General features: G+C 53.0%; 3 protein-coding genes across 3 annotated transcripts; 1 reads left to right on the top strand and 2 right to left on the bottom strand.

The window, feature by feature from the left end:
• Positions 1-3,280: 3,280 nt before the first annotated feature.
• On the bottom strand, positions 3,281-8,250 carry SAPIO_CDS10901 (BTB/POZ domain-containing protein; the record flags this gene model as incomplete). Its single annotated transcript, XM_016784435.1, has 2 exons — positions 3,281-7,517; positions 7,586-8,250. 2 exons carry the CDS (start codon positions 8,248-8,250, stop codon positions 3,281-3,283), a joined length of 4,902 nt encoding a protein of 1,633 aa, XP_016638650.1.
• Positions 8,251-10,431: 2,181 nt separating this feature from the next.
• SAPIO_CDS10900 (uncharacterized protein) lies at positions 10,432-11,924 on the bottom strand (the record flags this gene model as incomplete). The annotated part of the gene is made up of 3 exons (XM_016784434.1): positions 10,432-10,875; positions 10,965-11,733; positions 11,794-11,924. 3 exons carry the CDS (start codon positions 11,922-11,924, stop codon positions 10,432-10,434), a joined length of 1,344 nt encoding a protein of 447 aa, XP_016638649.1.
• A 2,811-nt stretch (positions 11,925-14,735) lies between these two features.
• SAPIO_CDS10899 (uncharacterized protein) lies at positions 14,736-16,144 on the top strand (the record flags this gene model as incomplete). The annotated part of the gene is made up of 6 exons (XM_016784432.1): positions 14,736-14,781; positions 14,861-14,883; positions 14,955-14,965; positions 15,069-15,098; positions 15,198-15,281; positions 15,430-16,144. The coding sequence occupies 6 exons, from the start codon at positions 14,736-14,738 to the stop codon at positions 16,142-16,144; spliced, it is 909 nt and encodes a 302-aa protein (XP_016638648.1).
• Between the last annotated feature and the right edge of the window lie 259 nt (positions 16,145-16,403).

Below are 16,403 nucleotides of genomic sequence, written 5' to 3'. Positions count from 1 at the left end.
GAGATGGAGGGTGATGATATAGTAGGACGTAGTAGTAGGACTGTGAATAGGGGCGGTCGGGCGGGTAGTGATAGATAGAGGCGCCCAGCGAAGTGGTGGAGAGAGGGAGGGAGATAGTAGAAGAGCCGGAGATAAAGGTGTTCAGCCGCGATAGAGACGAAAGGGTGGTGAGAGATGGTTGTCGAATAGGCGAGACGGGGAGTCACTCTCCTATGGAGAGAGCAAGGCTCTTAAGCGTCAAGGGCGATTTCGTCGCTATACCGCCCAACCTGTTCGTCCATTCTCACAAATAACCACAGGATTCAGTCAGGAGTGAGAGGTGAGGTGGGCCAAATGAAGAGACGGGTAAAAGACTATTCTATATCGTCTAAGAATCGACCGCGTATGTTCTACGAGTGAAGTCGTGTGGAGAGTCCGAGCTTGGCTGATTGCTCGTGAATGGGACGGGGACTTGGTGCGAAAGTCGATAAAGTTGCAGGGAAGGTAGGAGGCGATGAACGGTTTGGATGTCGCCTAATGGTTTCTGGTCCTAGCATTCGGGGCAGGCAACCAGATGGAGCTGATCAAATGGATGCGGATGGAGAGTGGTGAGTGGTGAGTGGTGAATGGCGGACAGCGGAAGGTAGACGGCAGAATGGCTTACAGGCCAGGCCAAAGTCGGGAGTCGGACCCTGTGTTGCTTGGTGCTCTGACCTGGGTTGGGGTGGATCACTGGATAAGGCAGATCAAATCAATATTGATCAAATGGATCTGGACCCGAGTTGGACAAAGTTGGGGGAAGTACGAGGTACAAGTCGAAGTACTGGCGGAGGCCTGGTCAGAAGGTGTGGTTCGCCGTTTTCGCCGTCTCTGGTTCGTCAGTAAGGATCAGAGAGATCTGTGCTGTGTGTTGGGGACGCTCCCGTTTGGTTCGATTTGTACTTGGAAGAGGTACTTCGTACTTTGTAGGTTGGGTGAGTAGAACGTACACTTCGCAATGCTGGATACAGTGCGGTGTGTCCAGTCTCAGAGGTGCAGCGAGTATCATTAGTGTGCAGTGAGGAGTGTACTCCGTGCCAGTCCAGGGAATACAGGGGCCAAGTAGTTGAGGCTGACAGCACAGGTCAAGACTGGAGTCGAGGTGCATACAATGCAGTGCTCAACTTGATCAATTGATCGAATCAGTGCGAGGTACGAAAATAATACCTCAGTATCACCGATCAATTGGTCAATGACCTGCTGGTCGTGACCTGGCAGTTATGTCATGCACACAGTCTCGACACAGGTTTCGTGTGTCTGTGGCGGCGCACTTTAAAGCAGAACCCATCCGCCACAAAATCGAAGGCCCATTCCGGAGCAAAACGGCGAAGGATGGAGGCAACCGAGATGGCACTGCAGATGGGAAATTTATGCGCGAGATGTTGGACGGCAGTCGAAGTCTCGATGGTACATGTACGGAGTAGCTCTTGACCGAAGCCTGACCTGATGGAACTACATACTGGTTGTCGGTCGTGTCTGCGAAGTACGGAGTACTTCGTGGTCTTACTATCCCTTGGTCGGAAAGTGACGTATTTTGTGACGGGCACTTCGGAACGAAGGCTCGGGGTCACTGACAATGACAGAGGAAGGGTCTAGTGTTGCGCAACGCCGTTGAGAAACAAAATAGTAAGGCTAAGGGCGGTAGGAAGGGCGAAAGAAGGTGAGATCGGGATACCGCGGGACGCTATCGCTACTACGGAGTATTTATCAGTGACAAGTGTGTAAACGGTGACACTAACAAAGAAATGCAGGTGTGACACCAGACCACATGCGAGGTCGACGAGTGCCAGAGTAGTAAGTGCTACACTCCTGAGCACCTAATCAGTCGCTCGGTATTGGCGAGATGCGGATTAGTGCATCAAGATACTTCTAGTACTTGGACGAAGGTACACAGTCTGATAAGAGCATTTACCGTCATTACCGTCATCACCGTCATCAGCAGCGCCCTTGGGGAGAGCAAAGTATGAAATCAATCTTAGCGGGCCGGTTTCGCACTTACGCAGGAGAAGGTCACGAAGTTACCAAGTCACGAAGTCATCACATCCATCATCTCAACGTTTCCAGACTCTCACGCGACTCGAAATGGATTGTGCACAGCAAGAGAAACCAGGAAATACGAATACGTCAATGAATGAATACCCGAGCCATGTACCATTTTCGAGCTGCACCGATTAACCTCATGTAAGTAATACCGGAGCGGTATTTGATCAATTCTCCATCTTCAACAGCTGCGAAATACGATGTAGGGTACTTTAATTTCCCTGGGCTTACCATACAAGGAAGATGTATTTTACCACTTAGATCTTGTACTTATGTTTAGTGCTCCTATTTCCATGTGCCATCAGTTGGAGAACGATCCACTCCACCTATTGATCACTCTTCAACTCTCCAAATCCCTCCTCTTCCCTTACCTCTGAGATTAGATTATAACCGCTCACCATCTGTGTCTGTTGATCAATTCGTCCTCCTCAAATCGCCATCCTCTTCCCAATCGGGCCAGCCTCGTGATCCAACCTAGCCACGGTACCTCGAACTGCCTCCGCCCTTTCAATCATTCCCTTCCCTTTCCATTTGTGCGCAATGAAATCTTGTGCCAAGATGGGATTGATATCCCCCTCGTACCTTACAGACAAATGACTCGCCTCCCAAGTGACGAACGCTGGAAAACATTCATGGGTTCTTTCTTTCAGGTGGCGTTCAAGGCACCGAGACAGGAAAGCGATGGTTGTTGGTTATTGCTTGACATTACAATTTATCCCTGCATTGGTCTCTCAAGGTGGCCCGGCGCAGGGCGGAACGCAACCTTGACAACCCACCCTGTTGGCCTCCTTCACCGCCCATGATAACCATTTCGGCCGCAGGTTGACGTGCTATCTGTTGGTTCGTAGAGTTTTGCAAGCTTAGAACTAAGAAAGAGTCCAAAAGTGTACAATTATAGGGGGGCTTTTTGCTAGTGTGTGCGCTGGGAGAAGAAAATATACTTCTAAAGAAAGATAGCCACCCAATGGTCCTGCCGCCTGTTCTAATCCCTACTTGAGCCTCTCAACCTCAACGCCAGGGTGTCCGTGAGAAGTAGTCTAAAAGAAGGGTGAAAAAATAAAAGAAGGGTGAAAAAATAAAAGAAGGGTGAAAAAATTTAAGAAATGAGAAAAAAAGTAAAAGAAACACCCGATTTTGATGCCTCCCACCTAGAAACGTAAAACAAGAAACAATGACAACCAAAACGGCCAAGAGCCAACCCGTCACTACTGGTTAGTGAGCTTCACGAAGCAGTCGTCTGCGCCCCTCCCCTCCCTCTCACCCCTCTATTGCCATTCCCCCTATTCCTCTTGCCATTGCCATTACGCGGCGCGCCTCCCTCCCCGCTGGCCTCCGCACCGCCCTGCTGGCTACCAGACGGGCCACCACCTCCAACACTCCCATTCCCACCACCTCTCGGCTTGCCACCGCGACCTCTCCTCCCACCACGCTTACTAGCTTTCTCTTTCTCCTTCTCCTTCTCCCTTTCCCTCGCAACCCTCCTCGCCTCCTCCTCCTGCGTCCGTCGGCTCTCCTGATCCCACCACTCTTGGAACGCCTGCTCCTGCTGAATCTCCTGAAGCGGCCTCTTGGCCACGGCTTCCTTGACGAGCTCCTGCTCGCGACGCTGCTGTCCGATAATGTCCTCGAGGGTCATCCCGAAAGTCGGCTCGGCCTTGGGTGCCGGCTTAATGTACGACTTCGAGTACGGTGCCATCGGTTGCTTCTGCGCCGTCCGCGACGAAGATGTAGACGAAGAAGCCGGCGCACCGCCATTGTAGGCCGTAGATGACGAGCCCGTCGCCCGCGGTTGTCCCGAGAACCGAGTATCGGGCGATGCTGTACGGCGCGGGATGGAGATAGCGTGCCCCGCCGCCTCCGTCGCCACAAGAGGTTTCATAGCGCCCGCGCCCATAGGTGCCGTCGGCGCCTTGACTAGTTGCTCGCTCGATGCCGCTGACATGACATCCTTGAGAGACGTTTTGGACGCCGACGCAGCGACCGTCTTCCACGGTGCTGCCGCTGCCGACTTCTCCGAACCTCCTTGCGTATCCCAGGCCTTCTTCGGCTGCTCCTGCGCGGCAAGCTCGGCCGCGGCTCGTTGAGATGCCTCGAGCTGCTGCTGCTTCTTCCGTTCCTTCTGGGATAGCTTCGTAGGCGTCGGCTTTTGCGCCGCTTCCTTGCCCTTCTGCGCCGCTAGACCTAGGCCCGCGGCAATACCAGAGGGCCTGGAACCGGGGGTGGACGTTTCCGACATGATTGTGCGGAGATCCAACTTACTCGTCGATAGAGGCGCCGCTCCCCAGGGGCTCCCTGCAGTCTTCCCATTCCCTTGGGAAATCTCTTGCTTCGACGGTGTTGATGGAGGCTGGAGTTGTTGTTGTGGGATTCCAGCAGGACTCGTAGATTCAATCGGTGGGCGTCTTTGACTCTGGGAAAGAGATCTGAAGCCAACTTTGTCCTTGTCCCCGGGCCCAGATACGGGCGTCTGGAGATTCTTCTTGTCCGTTGGGCGCAGACTTGGAGACTGTGGACATCCCAGTTGAGCATCGTCCTCGTCCATGCTGAAAATCATATCGCCCTGTGAAGCATCGGGACGTAGACTAGGGCTGTTCGGCTCATAGGCTGCTGGCACCTTACCCTTCCGGCGCAACTTGTCAACGGAAGGAGACGCAGACAGCCCGTCGTCGAAGCTTCCATACTTTGTCCGGTAGGAGGCCGACAACTTCTTCTCATCCTCACGATGCGTAGCCTTCCACGCCATCTCCCTCGTCCGTCGGCGCCGCTCCTCATCAATATCCTCAACGAGTTCGGGATACTTCTCATGCAACAACAATTCCGACCTCCCGCTCCGCGATATCGGAGCGCGAGCGAGCTGGTTGTCCCGCACGGTGGCATCGAGCTCCTCCATGAGATCATCTTCAAGGTCGTCAAGCAGATGGTTCTCCAGCATCGCTTCCATGTGTAGACAAGCATATTCGAGGCCGGCGATCTTGAACTCGGTGACCGAGCACGGGCTGATCTCGTTTAGGAGATTAGAGAGATTTCGAGTGTTGACGAATCTAGAGATGACCTGCTGGCATATTTGCGAAAGGCGGTCGAGCATCAGTTCATTCGCAATGCTCATGACCTCCATGACGAGCTCGGAGAACTCGTCTATGTTCACGCATACTGCGTCATCAAAAAGCTCCAGCCCGACATCCCCGTACAAGTACATCAACACGTAGCGGAATGCCTGCGGATCTATGTGGCTGAGGTCAACTCGGATTTTGTCTTCCTCTCCTTCGCTGTCTTCAAGTCGGCCCGCAAGCCACTGGCCTTGGGACCGGCCTTGGAAGAGACCATAGAAGAACGGGCAGCGCTGGCACATCAGCTGACTGTGAACGGGTACCTCGGCCCCATCAAGGTCAATGACCACATCGCCGCTTTCCAAGAAATCCCTATCATGAATGGCATGGGCAAAATCTCGGTCCAGAGATTTGATGATTCTGGACTGTGTTCGCGCAGCCGCCTCGAGCTTGGCCATGCTTAGCCGGGTCGCTAGCTTCATCAATTCCACCCTGACTTGACGGTAGCGGGAGGCTAGGCGGGGAACTTGGCGGAGATAGTTCCAGACGGGAATGACCTCGTCCCGGTAGACATAGACGACAACGTTCAGAAGCGAGAGAATATCCAAGCCAGTAAACGTAATCAAGGTTTTGGAATCTTTATCACGGCAAATTTTCAGGACCTCGGGGATTTCTGCCTCCCCTTCTTCCCTGAATTGCGCGAGAGCTTTGCGGAGAACTGGGCTCCTGGCAGCAAAAACCCAACTGTGGGCCGGAATCTTGAGTTCGGGTACGGAAGACGTATTGACGACAGCATCGGAGCCCGAACTATCATCGATGGATAGGATCCTCAAATGCAGCTCGAGGTCACTTTCAATATCCGGGGATCGCAGCACGTTGTAGGCAAGCTGCCCAATCCTGTTATTCTTCTTTTCGTCGTCCCAGAGCTTCAAATCCCCCTTATTGCGGGGCGGTGTCGGCTCAAAATTGGCCAGAGGGAAGAGCGCCGCGAGGTCATCCCAGAGTGTCTGGTCGCCAACTTTAATCCCTTCCGTAACGGATACGCAATCCCTCCTGACCGTCGCAAACGTGCCAAAAGTGGAGCTCCGCACGGCGATAGAATTGGTAATGCCAGGCACACGTTGAAATTTGTAGTCTTTCCTCTTTATATCAGCCGTGCCAGGTGTGGTGCCATCCTTGGCCTTGGCCCGCTTCACCCGCCTCCACACCGCTCCGGACTCCGTGCAAATGATGACGGACCCATGCTCTCCAATGCTGACGGAGGTAACGCCGTCCTTCCGGGCGCTCCAGATGCACTGCGCCTGGGAGACTGCACATTTCTTGATCTTGGCAGGGTTGGTCGTCGAGGTAGACGACATGGTGTCGACTTGATGGTTCAGGTTCATCAAAAACAGATCCCCTCGAGCGCTCAGGGCGGCAATCGTCTCGCCACCGGACGTAATGGCTTTTATCTTGTTTAGATTCCTGGGTGTAGTAAAGGCGCGAGGCGCGCCGAACCGCGTATTCGCAAAAATATCCGGGGCAGGAAACTTGATGAGGCTGTAGCCGTAGCTAGTGAAGACATATACGGCATTGCTTTCTAGTAAAACAGTAGTCGCCTTCTCGATGGCCGAGACCGCAAGAATGGGCGTAGAGATCAAAGACGCTGCGACCTTTCGCGGCGTTGCCTGCACTTCAAGAGAGCGTGAATCGGCATCCATGAGACCAAGTTGGCCCAGGTTGCGACCCCAGCAGTATAGGGATGTGCTTGTGTGAGCGACGGAGTGTACTGGCGAAGCGGCGATCCCGTCGACAATCTCCTTCTTCAGCGCACCGAACACCTGGCGCGGGGTAAGACTCACGGGCTCCTCATCCGCCCTTACGGGGGTCGGCAACGTGTACCCAAGCTGAGAGACCGAGTTGGATCCCCATGACCACAGCTCGCCATGGCTGGTGACGGCAAGAGTGTGGTTCTGGCCGAGCGCGATTTGTGTCACACGCTTTCCAGCAAGGGCACCGAGTACAGGTACAAACCGGAACCGAGTATTCTCGTCGCCAAGACCAAGACGACCTCCACGGCCAACTCCACAGATATAGAGGTTCGAGACAGGGTCAGCAGTAAGGATGGCGCTGTGGAATTTAGAGAGGGCAACGTCACGGATGTGCATAGGTCTACTTCGAACAAGAGTGGGGATCCCACCCGGCTTACCATTCTCGGACCTGTCCGCAGTGCTCGCGTCCTTCGTCGAGAGATAGTCTTGATAGAAAGACTCGATAAGCTGCTCAGGCCGGTTAAGATAAAGTTTCTCGGGAAACTGTCTATCGCTCTCGTCCCCAACACCTAGCGATTGGTTTTTGTTACTCCCGAATGTGTACAGCTCATCTCCGGGGATCCCGTGGGGCCCGTGACCGAAGCCGTGAGCAACGTCGTCTCTGCGTGCACACATACAAATCAGCACATTCTACAATCTCGAGAAGTCAAAGGCGAAAGAAACACCAACATGTTTGATTCGCCGCTGAATGTGGACTCTGTGTCAGAGTCATCCCCCAGTGAAGCTTGAGCGCGCTCATCTCTCGTGGCAATAGTGGAGTTGTAGAGGTCGAAGGGACTATTCCCTTCGCGATCCTTAGTCTTGATCAGCTCCCCGACTCGACCGTTGGCCGGCCCGCTCGGAGTCTCAGTAAGTATTCTTTGTTCGGCCTGGAGCAGGAGGCGAGCGATGGCTATGTTTCCGGCGTATAGAGCACGGTGCAGGGCATTCCAGCCGCTTTCGTAGTCTCGAGCGTAGATATCTATAGCGGGGTGGTCCAGGAGGGCTTCGATGAAGGAAGCAGCATCGGGGGCCGGCGACGAGGCGGCTCGAAGCAAGATGGTCAGACCGGCATGATCACGACTGTTGACCTCCGACTTTCCCAGGGTTCCGGCGGTGCCAAACGGACCACCTTTTGACCCTTGCGACCCGGGGCCGTAGCCCGAGCCTTTGCGCGCCTTAGAGCCGGGACGCGGTGAGGTAGCATGTCCCCCAGTGTTAGGTCCGGAAGAGGAAGAGAAATTCACCGCCGAGGATTTTGTTGCGGCCTGGGCACTGAAGCCCGAAGGAGCCAACAGACGGCGAAATCTGTCGACATCGTTATCCCAGTAGTATTTCCAGAGTAGATGACTCATGTGGTGTAGCCGGGCTCAGCGTTGTCCAAGCACTCTCTGTGCACCTCGCTGCGAGTCTCTAAGGATCACGGCCTGTTTAAAGGTGCAAGATGAGAGCGCGAGGGAATAAGGTAGGTATACTGTCGGGTCGGGCGGGCGTGTCAGGACGTTGGGAGGGCGCGATTTATGGGGTGTTGAAGAGTAGCGCGAGCCGATTCGAGGGGCACTAAATTAACTCTGTGGATATGTGCGCGGTCGTCGTCGTAATCGTTCGAGGTTGCGTCGGTAAGTCTGCTGGGTGAAGGAAGCTGTAGCGATATGGCAGGGAGGCCGCGGATGGAGAGGGGAAGTAGAGAGAGGAAGAGAACAGAACGCAGCAAGACGATAAGGATACACAGAAGTGGGAAATAAGCTCGGAAAACGACTCTAAAATGAAGCGAGGTGCGATCTAAATCATCCATTTACGCGAAAGACCCAGACAGCCCAGACCCTGAGTCCACGCCTTTCGCCACAAGCTCCTGTAGTCAGCTCTGATTGGTCCAATTCGCGCTATCATGAGGGTTCAGAGCTCCTTCAGAGGTTCACAGGGCCTCTGCGTAGTTCCTTCCCCACTAATCCAGTACTCGTACTCAAGGGAACATCACCAAGCGTCATCAACCCTCATATTGAGCGTCTATGATCCTGGCGGAATTGTAATTCCCATGTCTCTAAACAGTTAAGCTCCGATCAAGACAACAAGACAAAGCCCTCAAAAAGGGACTTTCCAAGACAGCAGCTGGAACATGAAACAAACATTCACTATCTCGACCCTAAAACCTCACGAACGAAAACCATGTGATTCCGTCGATATGAATTGATCTCATCTTCGTTCTCTGCGCGGCTTGTGTCCAAGGGTCAACATGGAGCTTCAGACGGTTTGGATGGCCAAGAGCCTCCAACAAAACGAGTGCTTGATGTTACAAGCAACTGCAGCTGCAGTCCCCCTCATTCTCACCCAACTACGTCACCAATTAGCCGATCCCCCGGATATAAAAGCTGCGCACGTTGACAAGAGCTGACTTGCTCTGCATTCCTTGGATTAAGCAACTTCATCCCATCTCTTGCCTTTGGGTCCTGATTGGGCCGGAAAACATGATCAAAACTTCCTTTGCATCAATGCAGAGAACGCGTGCAAGTGCGCGAAACGACAGCTTGGTTCCGCGAGGTCTTGACCAGGAAGCGGATTCCCTACCTCTTTTTAAATGGGCGATTGCGGAGGCGTACCCGAAAATTGATGCTCTTCGATCTCTCGGCGAGATGCGCCCGCTCGTTCCTTGGCTATTTATTTTCCCTGTAAACTGGGCAAGCTATGCATGGCGGGCAGGCCGTCGTCAGACCTTGGTGTTTGACAGCTCCATCGATTGCCAGAGAGCCCAGTAGCCATCCGGATCTCATCACCCACCATATAGCCCCGTATAAGAGTGAAAGGATATGCCGCTGAGGCAACCAAGAAAGTCCACCCCCCGCTCCCGTCCAGCTTCACAGACCCGAGCAACAGGTTCAGAAGACCGCTATTCCCTTTCCCGAATACTTATCGAGCTCCTCCCTGACTAACCAGATCTCGTCCATACACAGTTGAAAGGTGGACGTCAGTTTCGATATGTAAGTGGGACTTCAAATCTTCGCTGCGAGTAGGGCACCAAAAAGTTGGCAGGGCCGCCGCCTCCATGCAGGACGCAGATTACAGAAACCGCCATCAACTATATGACGGATCCGGCTAGTTGTTTGTGTAAGCAGACCACAAACAGTCAAGGCAAGATGGATCAATGTTGGGTTGCTGAGCATTGCTCGTATGAGATTACTGAGGCCGCTCATGGGGAAGAGGTTTAAGGAGCAAGGGCTTATCTGAGAGCTATTGATGTATTCTCTCTCATTGTGGCCCTTCTCCGTTACTTATTCTATTTTTTTTCTTTTCCAAAAAAAAACTTCCTTAATTTTATTTGACCTTGATTTTGCTTGATATAGAAGTCTGCCGTGAGACTCTTCAAATGCATGTTCCCCCTTCCATATAATTCCACATTCGCCGTAGATTATTAAACCCGCTATACACAAAAACACCGTCCTTCGACATATGACCGAGATGTCCGTATGAAAGCAACCGGTGCTCTCTCCAATTGTGACTCATATACCTCACCCCCTACCATCCAGGCCATGGCCGGATCGCTAGGCGTTTCCCATCAACCGGGCTGCACGGTCAAGGCTCACCAACTCGCTGAGTCCCGAAATCACATACAAGCTGACAGTCAGAGCCAGAGGACCCCACACAGCAACAGCATCGAGCTGCGTGGGTACGTTCTGGCCGAGCGACCCGAGGAGGTTGATTGCTCCGAATATGACCATCCAGCCTAAAACTTGCCGCTGCAACCAGTTGTCTCGCCTCTGCAGGGCCAGCATGAAGCCCGTCAAGAAGGCTGCACCCCAGACGCTGTACAGAGAGATCCAATACGCCGGCGCCAAATCGTCGAAAGACCTGAGCGGCGGGAGAGCTGCGCTTGTTGCGAAGGATACGCCCGCCGTGATGTGCAGGATAACGTCACGGGCGGCGCCTTGAGCTAGGACTAATGGCGGAGTGGCTAGGAAGAGGAGGGCGAGAGTGGGAAGAAGCCCCTGGCTCTTTTGGTGGTATAGAGTCGGTTGAACCGGGATCGAGACGGCTGGTATGGTAGTAGCGGATTGTAAGGTGAGGGCGCGTTTACGTAGAGGTGACACAAATCGTCGAGGTGAGGCCTATCATCCGAGTCATATGGCGGTACAGAATCGTGAAGCGGCGCTTCCGTATCTGTAGCCGGATTGGGGCACGAGCCGTTATCCGTAAATAACGATCTGTGTGTATGATTCGAATTGTCGAGAATCATGTGAGTCGAGGCCGAGAGTGTCTGGTCAGGCGGAGCTCTCTCTGTCGCACGCCAGAGACACTGCGCCGTGTCTCCTATGTCAAGTTCTAGCGTATCATCTTCCCGGGGAGTGTCGTCTCCCCAGGGGGCATCGTCTCCCCGGAAAGCATCATCTACAATCTTTGAAGTCAGAAGTTCCGTCGCTACGTCGTCTATCAAATCTTCTAGACTCTTGCTAGTCCAGTCAACATTGGCATACCCGCCATCGGCCTTAGTGTAGGCCTCCTCAAGAGTGGACAACCATATTCCCAGCAGGCTCTGGCTGCCGCCAAAGGAGAAAGAGTTGGGCCGGGTCTCATGCATTCTTTCGTGCAGCTCGGCATGCATACGGAGGATCAGCGGGAAGTCTGGGATCCTCCCGCCGAATCCGAACGAGGCAGGAGTGCTCTGAGTGATGTCGCAGTCTTCGACGAGAGAGAAGAGGTCCACTGCCTGCTGCAACCTAAGAAGCTTCGCATTCTCCATCTTCTCTAGATTTCCTCGCTTCTTGAGAATGAAGCATTCGCGACTCTTCAGGTAAGGGAAGTTGTTCATATCGCTTCCATCAAAGAAGACATCGTAGTCGGCTTGCCTATCATAGCCAAGTCATTACCCCAGCGCTCGGACGGAGATGGGAAGGGACTCTTCCTACAACTCGCGAGAAATCTCAGCTGCTTCTTCTGTCAACTTTATCAACCGCTCTAACTCTTCTTCCAGCTTTCTCCAGCGCTCGACATATTTGAGAAGTCTGGTTTTGGGTCGTTGAACCTTCACGTCGTCCATCCTGCGGATCGACCGCGGCGATTAGCGAATGCCAGGAGAACAGTTCCGTTGGAAACCGAGATAAATTCAAAATGGCTAACACAAGAAATCGATGCAAGACGAATTTAAACGTTCGGATGTAATTCGTGCGGGTCCGGCCTGGGAGTCGAGTTGGTGATGATATGGGAGAAACTCGAAGGATCCTCCTCCCACTTGAGGCAAGAAGACCAAGACCCTAGATTCCGGGGAAAGGAAAACGAGGCGAGAATAATTTAGCACAGCCCCTTGTTTTTTTGATAACACCAATAAGCTCTGCTCTTCCCCGCTCGTCATCAAGGTGAGGGCAGGCTGTGGGCGTTGTCCTTTTGTGTCTTGATTTCCCGTTGAAGATTGAGACCCAGGCCCTAAGGCATCATCGCGTCACACACTTTCCAAACACCTCGAGTTTGCGACGCTCACACTTCATAGATACCACGGACGACATCGAAGGCCGAAATCTATCCTCATCTCATTCAACCCGCGAATAAGTGTCCATCAACAACCCTCATAGGCTCGGGACAGCAGTCTTCATAAACTACGGAATGCTCCATGAGAGTGCGGCTCTATACCAGGCCGATTCCAAGAAAGGGGAAGGATTGATATTGCAGGCAGAGGTTGGAGGAGATCAAGACTCAACCTGTGAATCAGCATGCCGATGGTGGTGCCTGCGGCAAGTCGTCTTTTCTCAACTTGATTTCGGCCCATTCTGACAAGCTTTTCCATTAGATTCAAGACGAAATGGCTTCCTTTTTGGCCCCTCGGCAACTCATGGCGTCCTTCCTCGAGAGAAGCACTAAAAAACCCTCATGGCGCGAAGGTGAGTTCACTTTTCGACGTAACGCCTGCCAAGCCTCAGAAAGACGCCCAAATCGGTACGAATCGAACTGGGCACTCATACGGTCGATCCACAAGAGCGAGGGGCTTGGTTGAAAAACTGGAATCACATATCTACCCCTACGAGCCCGGCTCCCTTTTCCTTTGCTTTGGGACAGCACTGGCTCTAGGATCGATGCACGTGTGTCTTCATTTTCGTGAGACAACAACTGCAAGTCACTTCAAGAGCCTGGAAAGCTTGCCAACTGTAAGTTTACAGTTTTCTTCTCCCCGGTGGTGCGCAAAGACGACCTTTGTTTTGAAGAGCTGAAGGCATTCTGTTGACCAGGGACATTAAACCTAGTCTATGCAAATGATGGGCAGGAATGTTGATTCTGTGCTTGGTTCACCGAGCGCACTGCTGGCTGCTATTTCGGCAACAGTGTGGTGTCTGACAGCGTATCATTACCATCACCGACATGAGAAATACCAAGACGCGATGATAATCGGCGCCGTGGGAGCGGGCGCGGCCACAGGGCTGCTCCTTAGACTAGACGGGACATCGGTTCTCCTCGGTATCGTCCCGTGGTGCGTTTTTGTCGCCATGCTAATCAGCACATGCTGGTCGGCGACGGTAAGACGGCAGCCGGATTAATGTCACTACGGGGAAGGGGACGAGAAATCTATTCTAGAACAATTGCTTCACTGCGTTATAGCTGGGGTCAGTGCCAGCTCAAGGACTTTAGTATTACTGCTTAGGCATTATGCGACGCGCAGTAGGAAGTGGTGGCGCGGTTTCCAAAATAGGAACATCAAGCTTTCGATACACGTTGGATTCGTCTAGCATTTGTTACAGGAGACTCGGATAGGGGCCCTTGTCTGCCTCGCCGAAGCCGAAGCGGTGGCAGTTTTGTCGCTATTTGCAATAGGCCAATATCTGTAGTAGGTAGCCAGGAAATATAGTCCTAGCTTTATTCCTTGACGCCGACGTCCGATATCCAGCGGATCAAATACCGAATCGGACAGCGATTTGCCGTCGTCGGATAGAGCTGTCGGTTTCCCTTTCTGGATTATCTTGGTCCCGGGATCCACCAATTGTGGGCTCCGGATTTCGGAGATGATCTTCGGAAGCTCCCCTCTGTGGGTTTGCTGAGGTAATTGGAATTTTCACATTTTCACACTTTTCACCTAGAACAGCCTCGAGAAAAGTTCAGTTCGGGAGCCTGCGAGTACGAGGTACTACGAAGAAACGTGTATCACCTGCTCATTATTAATGTTGAGGTTCCAGCCTCTCTCGCATCATCTTGTGCCGTGACAAGCCGCCTCGTTGGATTGAGAGAAGAACATTATCGATCAAGAATATTGGTCGGATTTTCCGATCAAAATGGAGCACGAGTGGAGTATTCTGTAGGGAGCTTGGTTGCTGCAGAAGGCGCACTGGACAGAACCCCGCGGAGTGAGAAGTGGGAGTGGGAGTTGTGGGCCGTGCTGGTTGTCCTGGTCTGGCCCTGCAAACAATCCCACGCTCTCAGTGTACCCGCAGCGGAGCCGACCTATCAAACTAGCCCAAATTGAGCTTCTCTTTCTGGGCAGTGTACATCACAGTGCTACCCTGCTGCTCCTTCCAGTGGGTTTTAGCCAGGTAAGGTGCGACCTAGGGCGGTGAAGCTGGGTAGCTGGTACGTGCGTCTCCAACTTACCCCTGTCTTGTGCTGTTGCCATTGGTTTCTGCTTCGTACAGCCCACACCACCCGTCAATCCATCAATGGATCCAGCGAGCTAGAGAGGGTTTTTTTTCATTGCAAGCAATTATTCCTAGGACATTTGATATTTTTTCTTCCCTCCCCCCTTCGACTCACACTCTCACACTCTCAATTTCCCCTTTGCACCACGCAAGATCTATCGCACATTCCCTCCTTGCGCCCTTCCTCCCGCCGAACGTCGTAGAGCTCCTATTTTTTTCCAAACATCGCCGCCAGAATGTCGAACGAAAAGCCCCTTCCCTTCGCCTATCAGTTCGCCGCCGGTATGCATCTCACCTCCCGCAAACAGAACATTAATCCTTGGCGATATCGGAGATGACTGACAGGAATTCTTCAAACCAGGCGCCATCGCCGGTGTGTCGGAAGTAAGTGCTGGAAACAGCTCTCATAGATCTATTTCACATCAATTGACCTGCTAACCATGTTGCTTCGCTAGATTTTGGTCATGTACGTCCCCTATTCGTGTTGCGATGACGCCGATACCCCTCCACCCCATCCCCGGCACCCGCGGACCAAGCTCGCGTGCTCACATTTGATATCTCCAAACTAGGTACCCTCTCGATGTTGTCAAGACCCGAGTGTAAGTATCCACCCTGGCCTTGTTTGCTATTTTATTTTCCGTGATATATAGCGCCCCGGAGTTGAACCAAGCCAAGGCTAATAATGTCTCATTACGTAGTCAGCTCCAGACCGGCACGGGCGCCGGCGCCGATGCATACACCGGTATGGTCGACTGCTTCAAGAAGATTATTCGCAATGAGGGGTACGTTGCACCCTGCTACTCCGCCCGAACGTCTTACAATGGCGAGAGAGAGAGAGAGAGAAGGATCCTCTCTTGGCCCACAACCTCCTGGACGACTCAAACTGCATATAGGTGATGTTGCTCTCTAATCATGGCTGGGCATTCTTAGCTTCTCGCGCCTCTACCGCGGTATCGCCGCCCCCATCCTGATGGAGGCCCCCAAGCGTGCCACCAAGTTCGCCGCCAACGACGAGTGGGGCAAGGTCTACCGCAAGATGTTTGGAGTCGACAAGATGAACCAGCCCCTCTCCATCCTTACCGGTGCCAGCGCCGGTGCCACCGAGTCCTTCGTCGTCGTCCCTTTCGAGCTCGTCAAGATTCGTCTTCAGGATAAGGCCTCCGCCGGAAAATACACCGGCATGATCGACGTCGTTAGGAAGACGGTCCAGAACGAGGGTGTTCTCGCCCTGTACAACGGTCTCGAGTCCACCATGTGGAGGCACATCACCTGGAACGCCGGTTACTTCGGCTGCATCTTCCAGGTCAGGCAGCTCCTCCCCCAGGCCACTGACAAGTCTTCCCAGATAAGGAACGACTTGATTTCCGGAGCCATCGGTGGTACCGTCGGTACCATGATCAACACCCCCATGGACGTCGTCAAGTCCCGCATCCAGAACACCGTTAAGGTTCCTGGTCAGGTCCCCAAGTACAACTGGGCCTGGCCTGCGCTTTTCACCGTCGCCAGGGAGGAGGGTATCGGCGCTCTCTACAAGGGTTTCGCCCCCAAGGTCCTCCGACTCGGACCTGGTGGAGGTATCCTTCTTGTCGTCTTCACCGGCGTTATGGACTTCTTCCGCGCCATGAAGTACGGTCCCGAGGCGTAAGGGGGAGAGAAGCGAGAGCGGAGAGGAGAGGAAGGCAAGGAGGGAATAGGGTAGAAAAGGAATTGGGATCTTTGCTCGGAGTTTGAGATTTTTTGATTCTTTTTTTTTTTTTCTCCCTTTTTTTTTTTTTTTCTTGGTTCTGCGTGCCTATTATATGGGTCGGTTTCTTGGCTTCCGTTCCATTTTCTTGAATGTGCATATCCTGAGGTTCGTATTACGCATGTATAAACGTGTCTGATACCAAGGCCATTCTATGATT

This window comes from Scedosporium apiospermum, assembly GCF_000732125.1.
Source record: "Scedosporium apiospermum strain IHEM 14462 chromosome Unknown SEQ_SAPIO_0176, whole genome shotgun sequence".
In the NCBI taxonomy this organism is placed as follows: domain Eukaryota; kingdom Fungi; phylum Ascomycota; class Sordariomycetes; order Microascales; family Microascaceae; genus Scedosporium; species Scedosporium apiospermum.
This window is presented reverse-complemented; position numbering and strand designations above follow the sequence as displayed.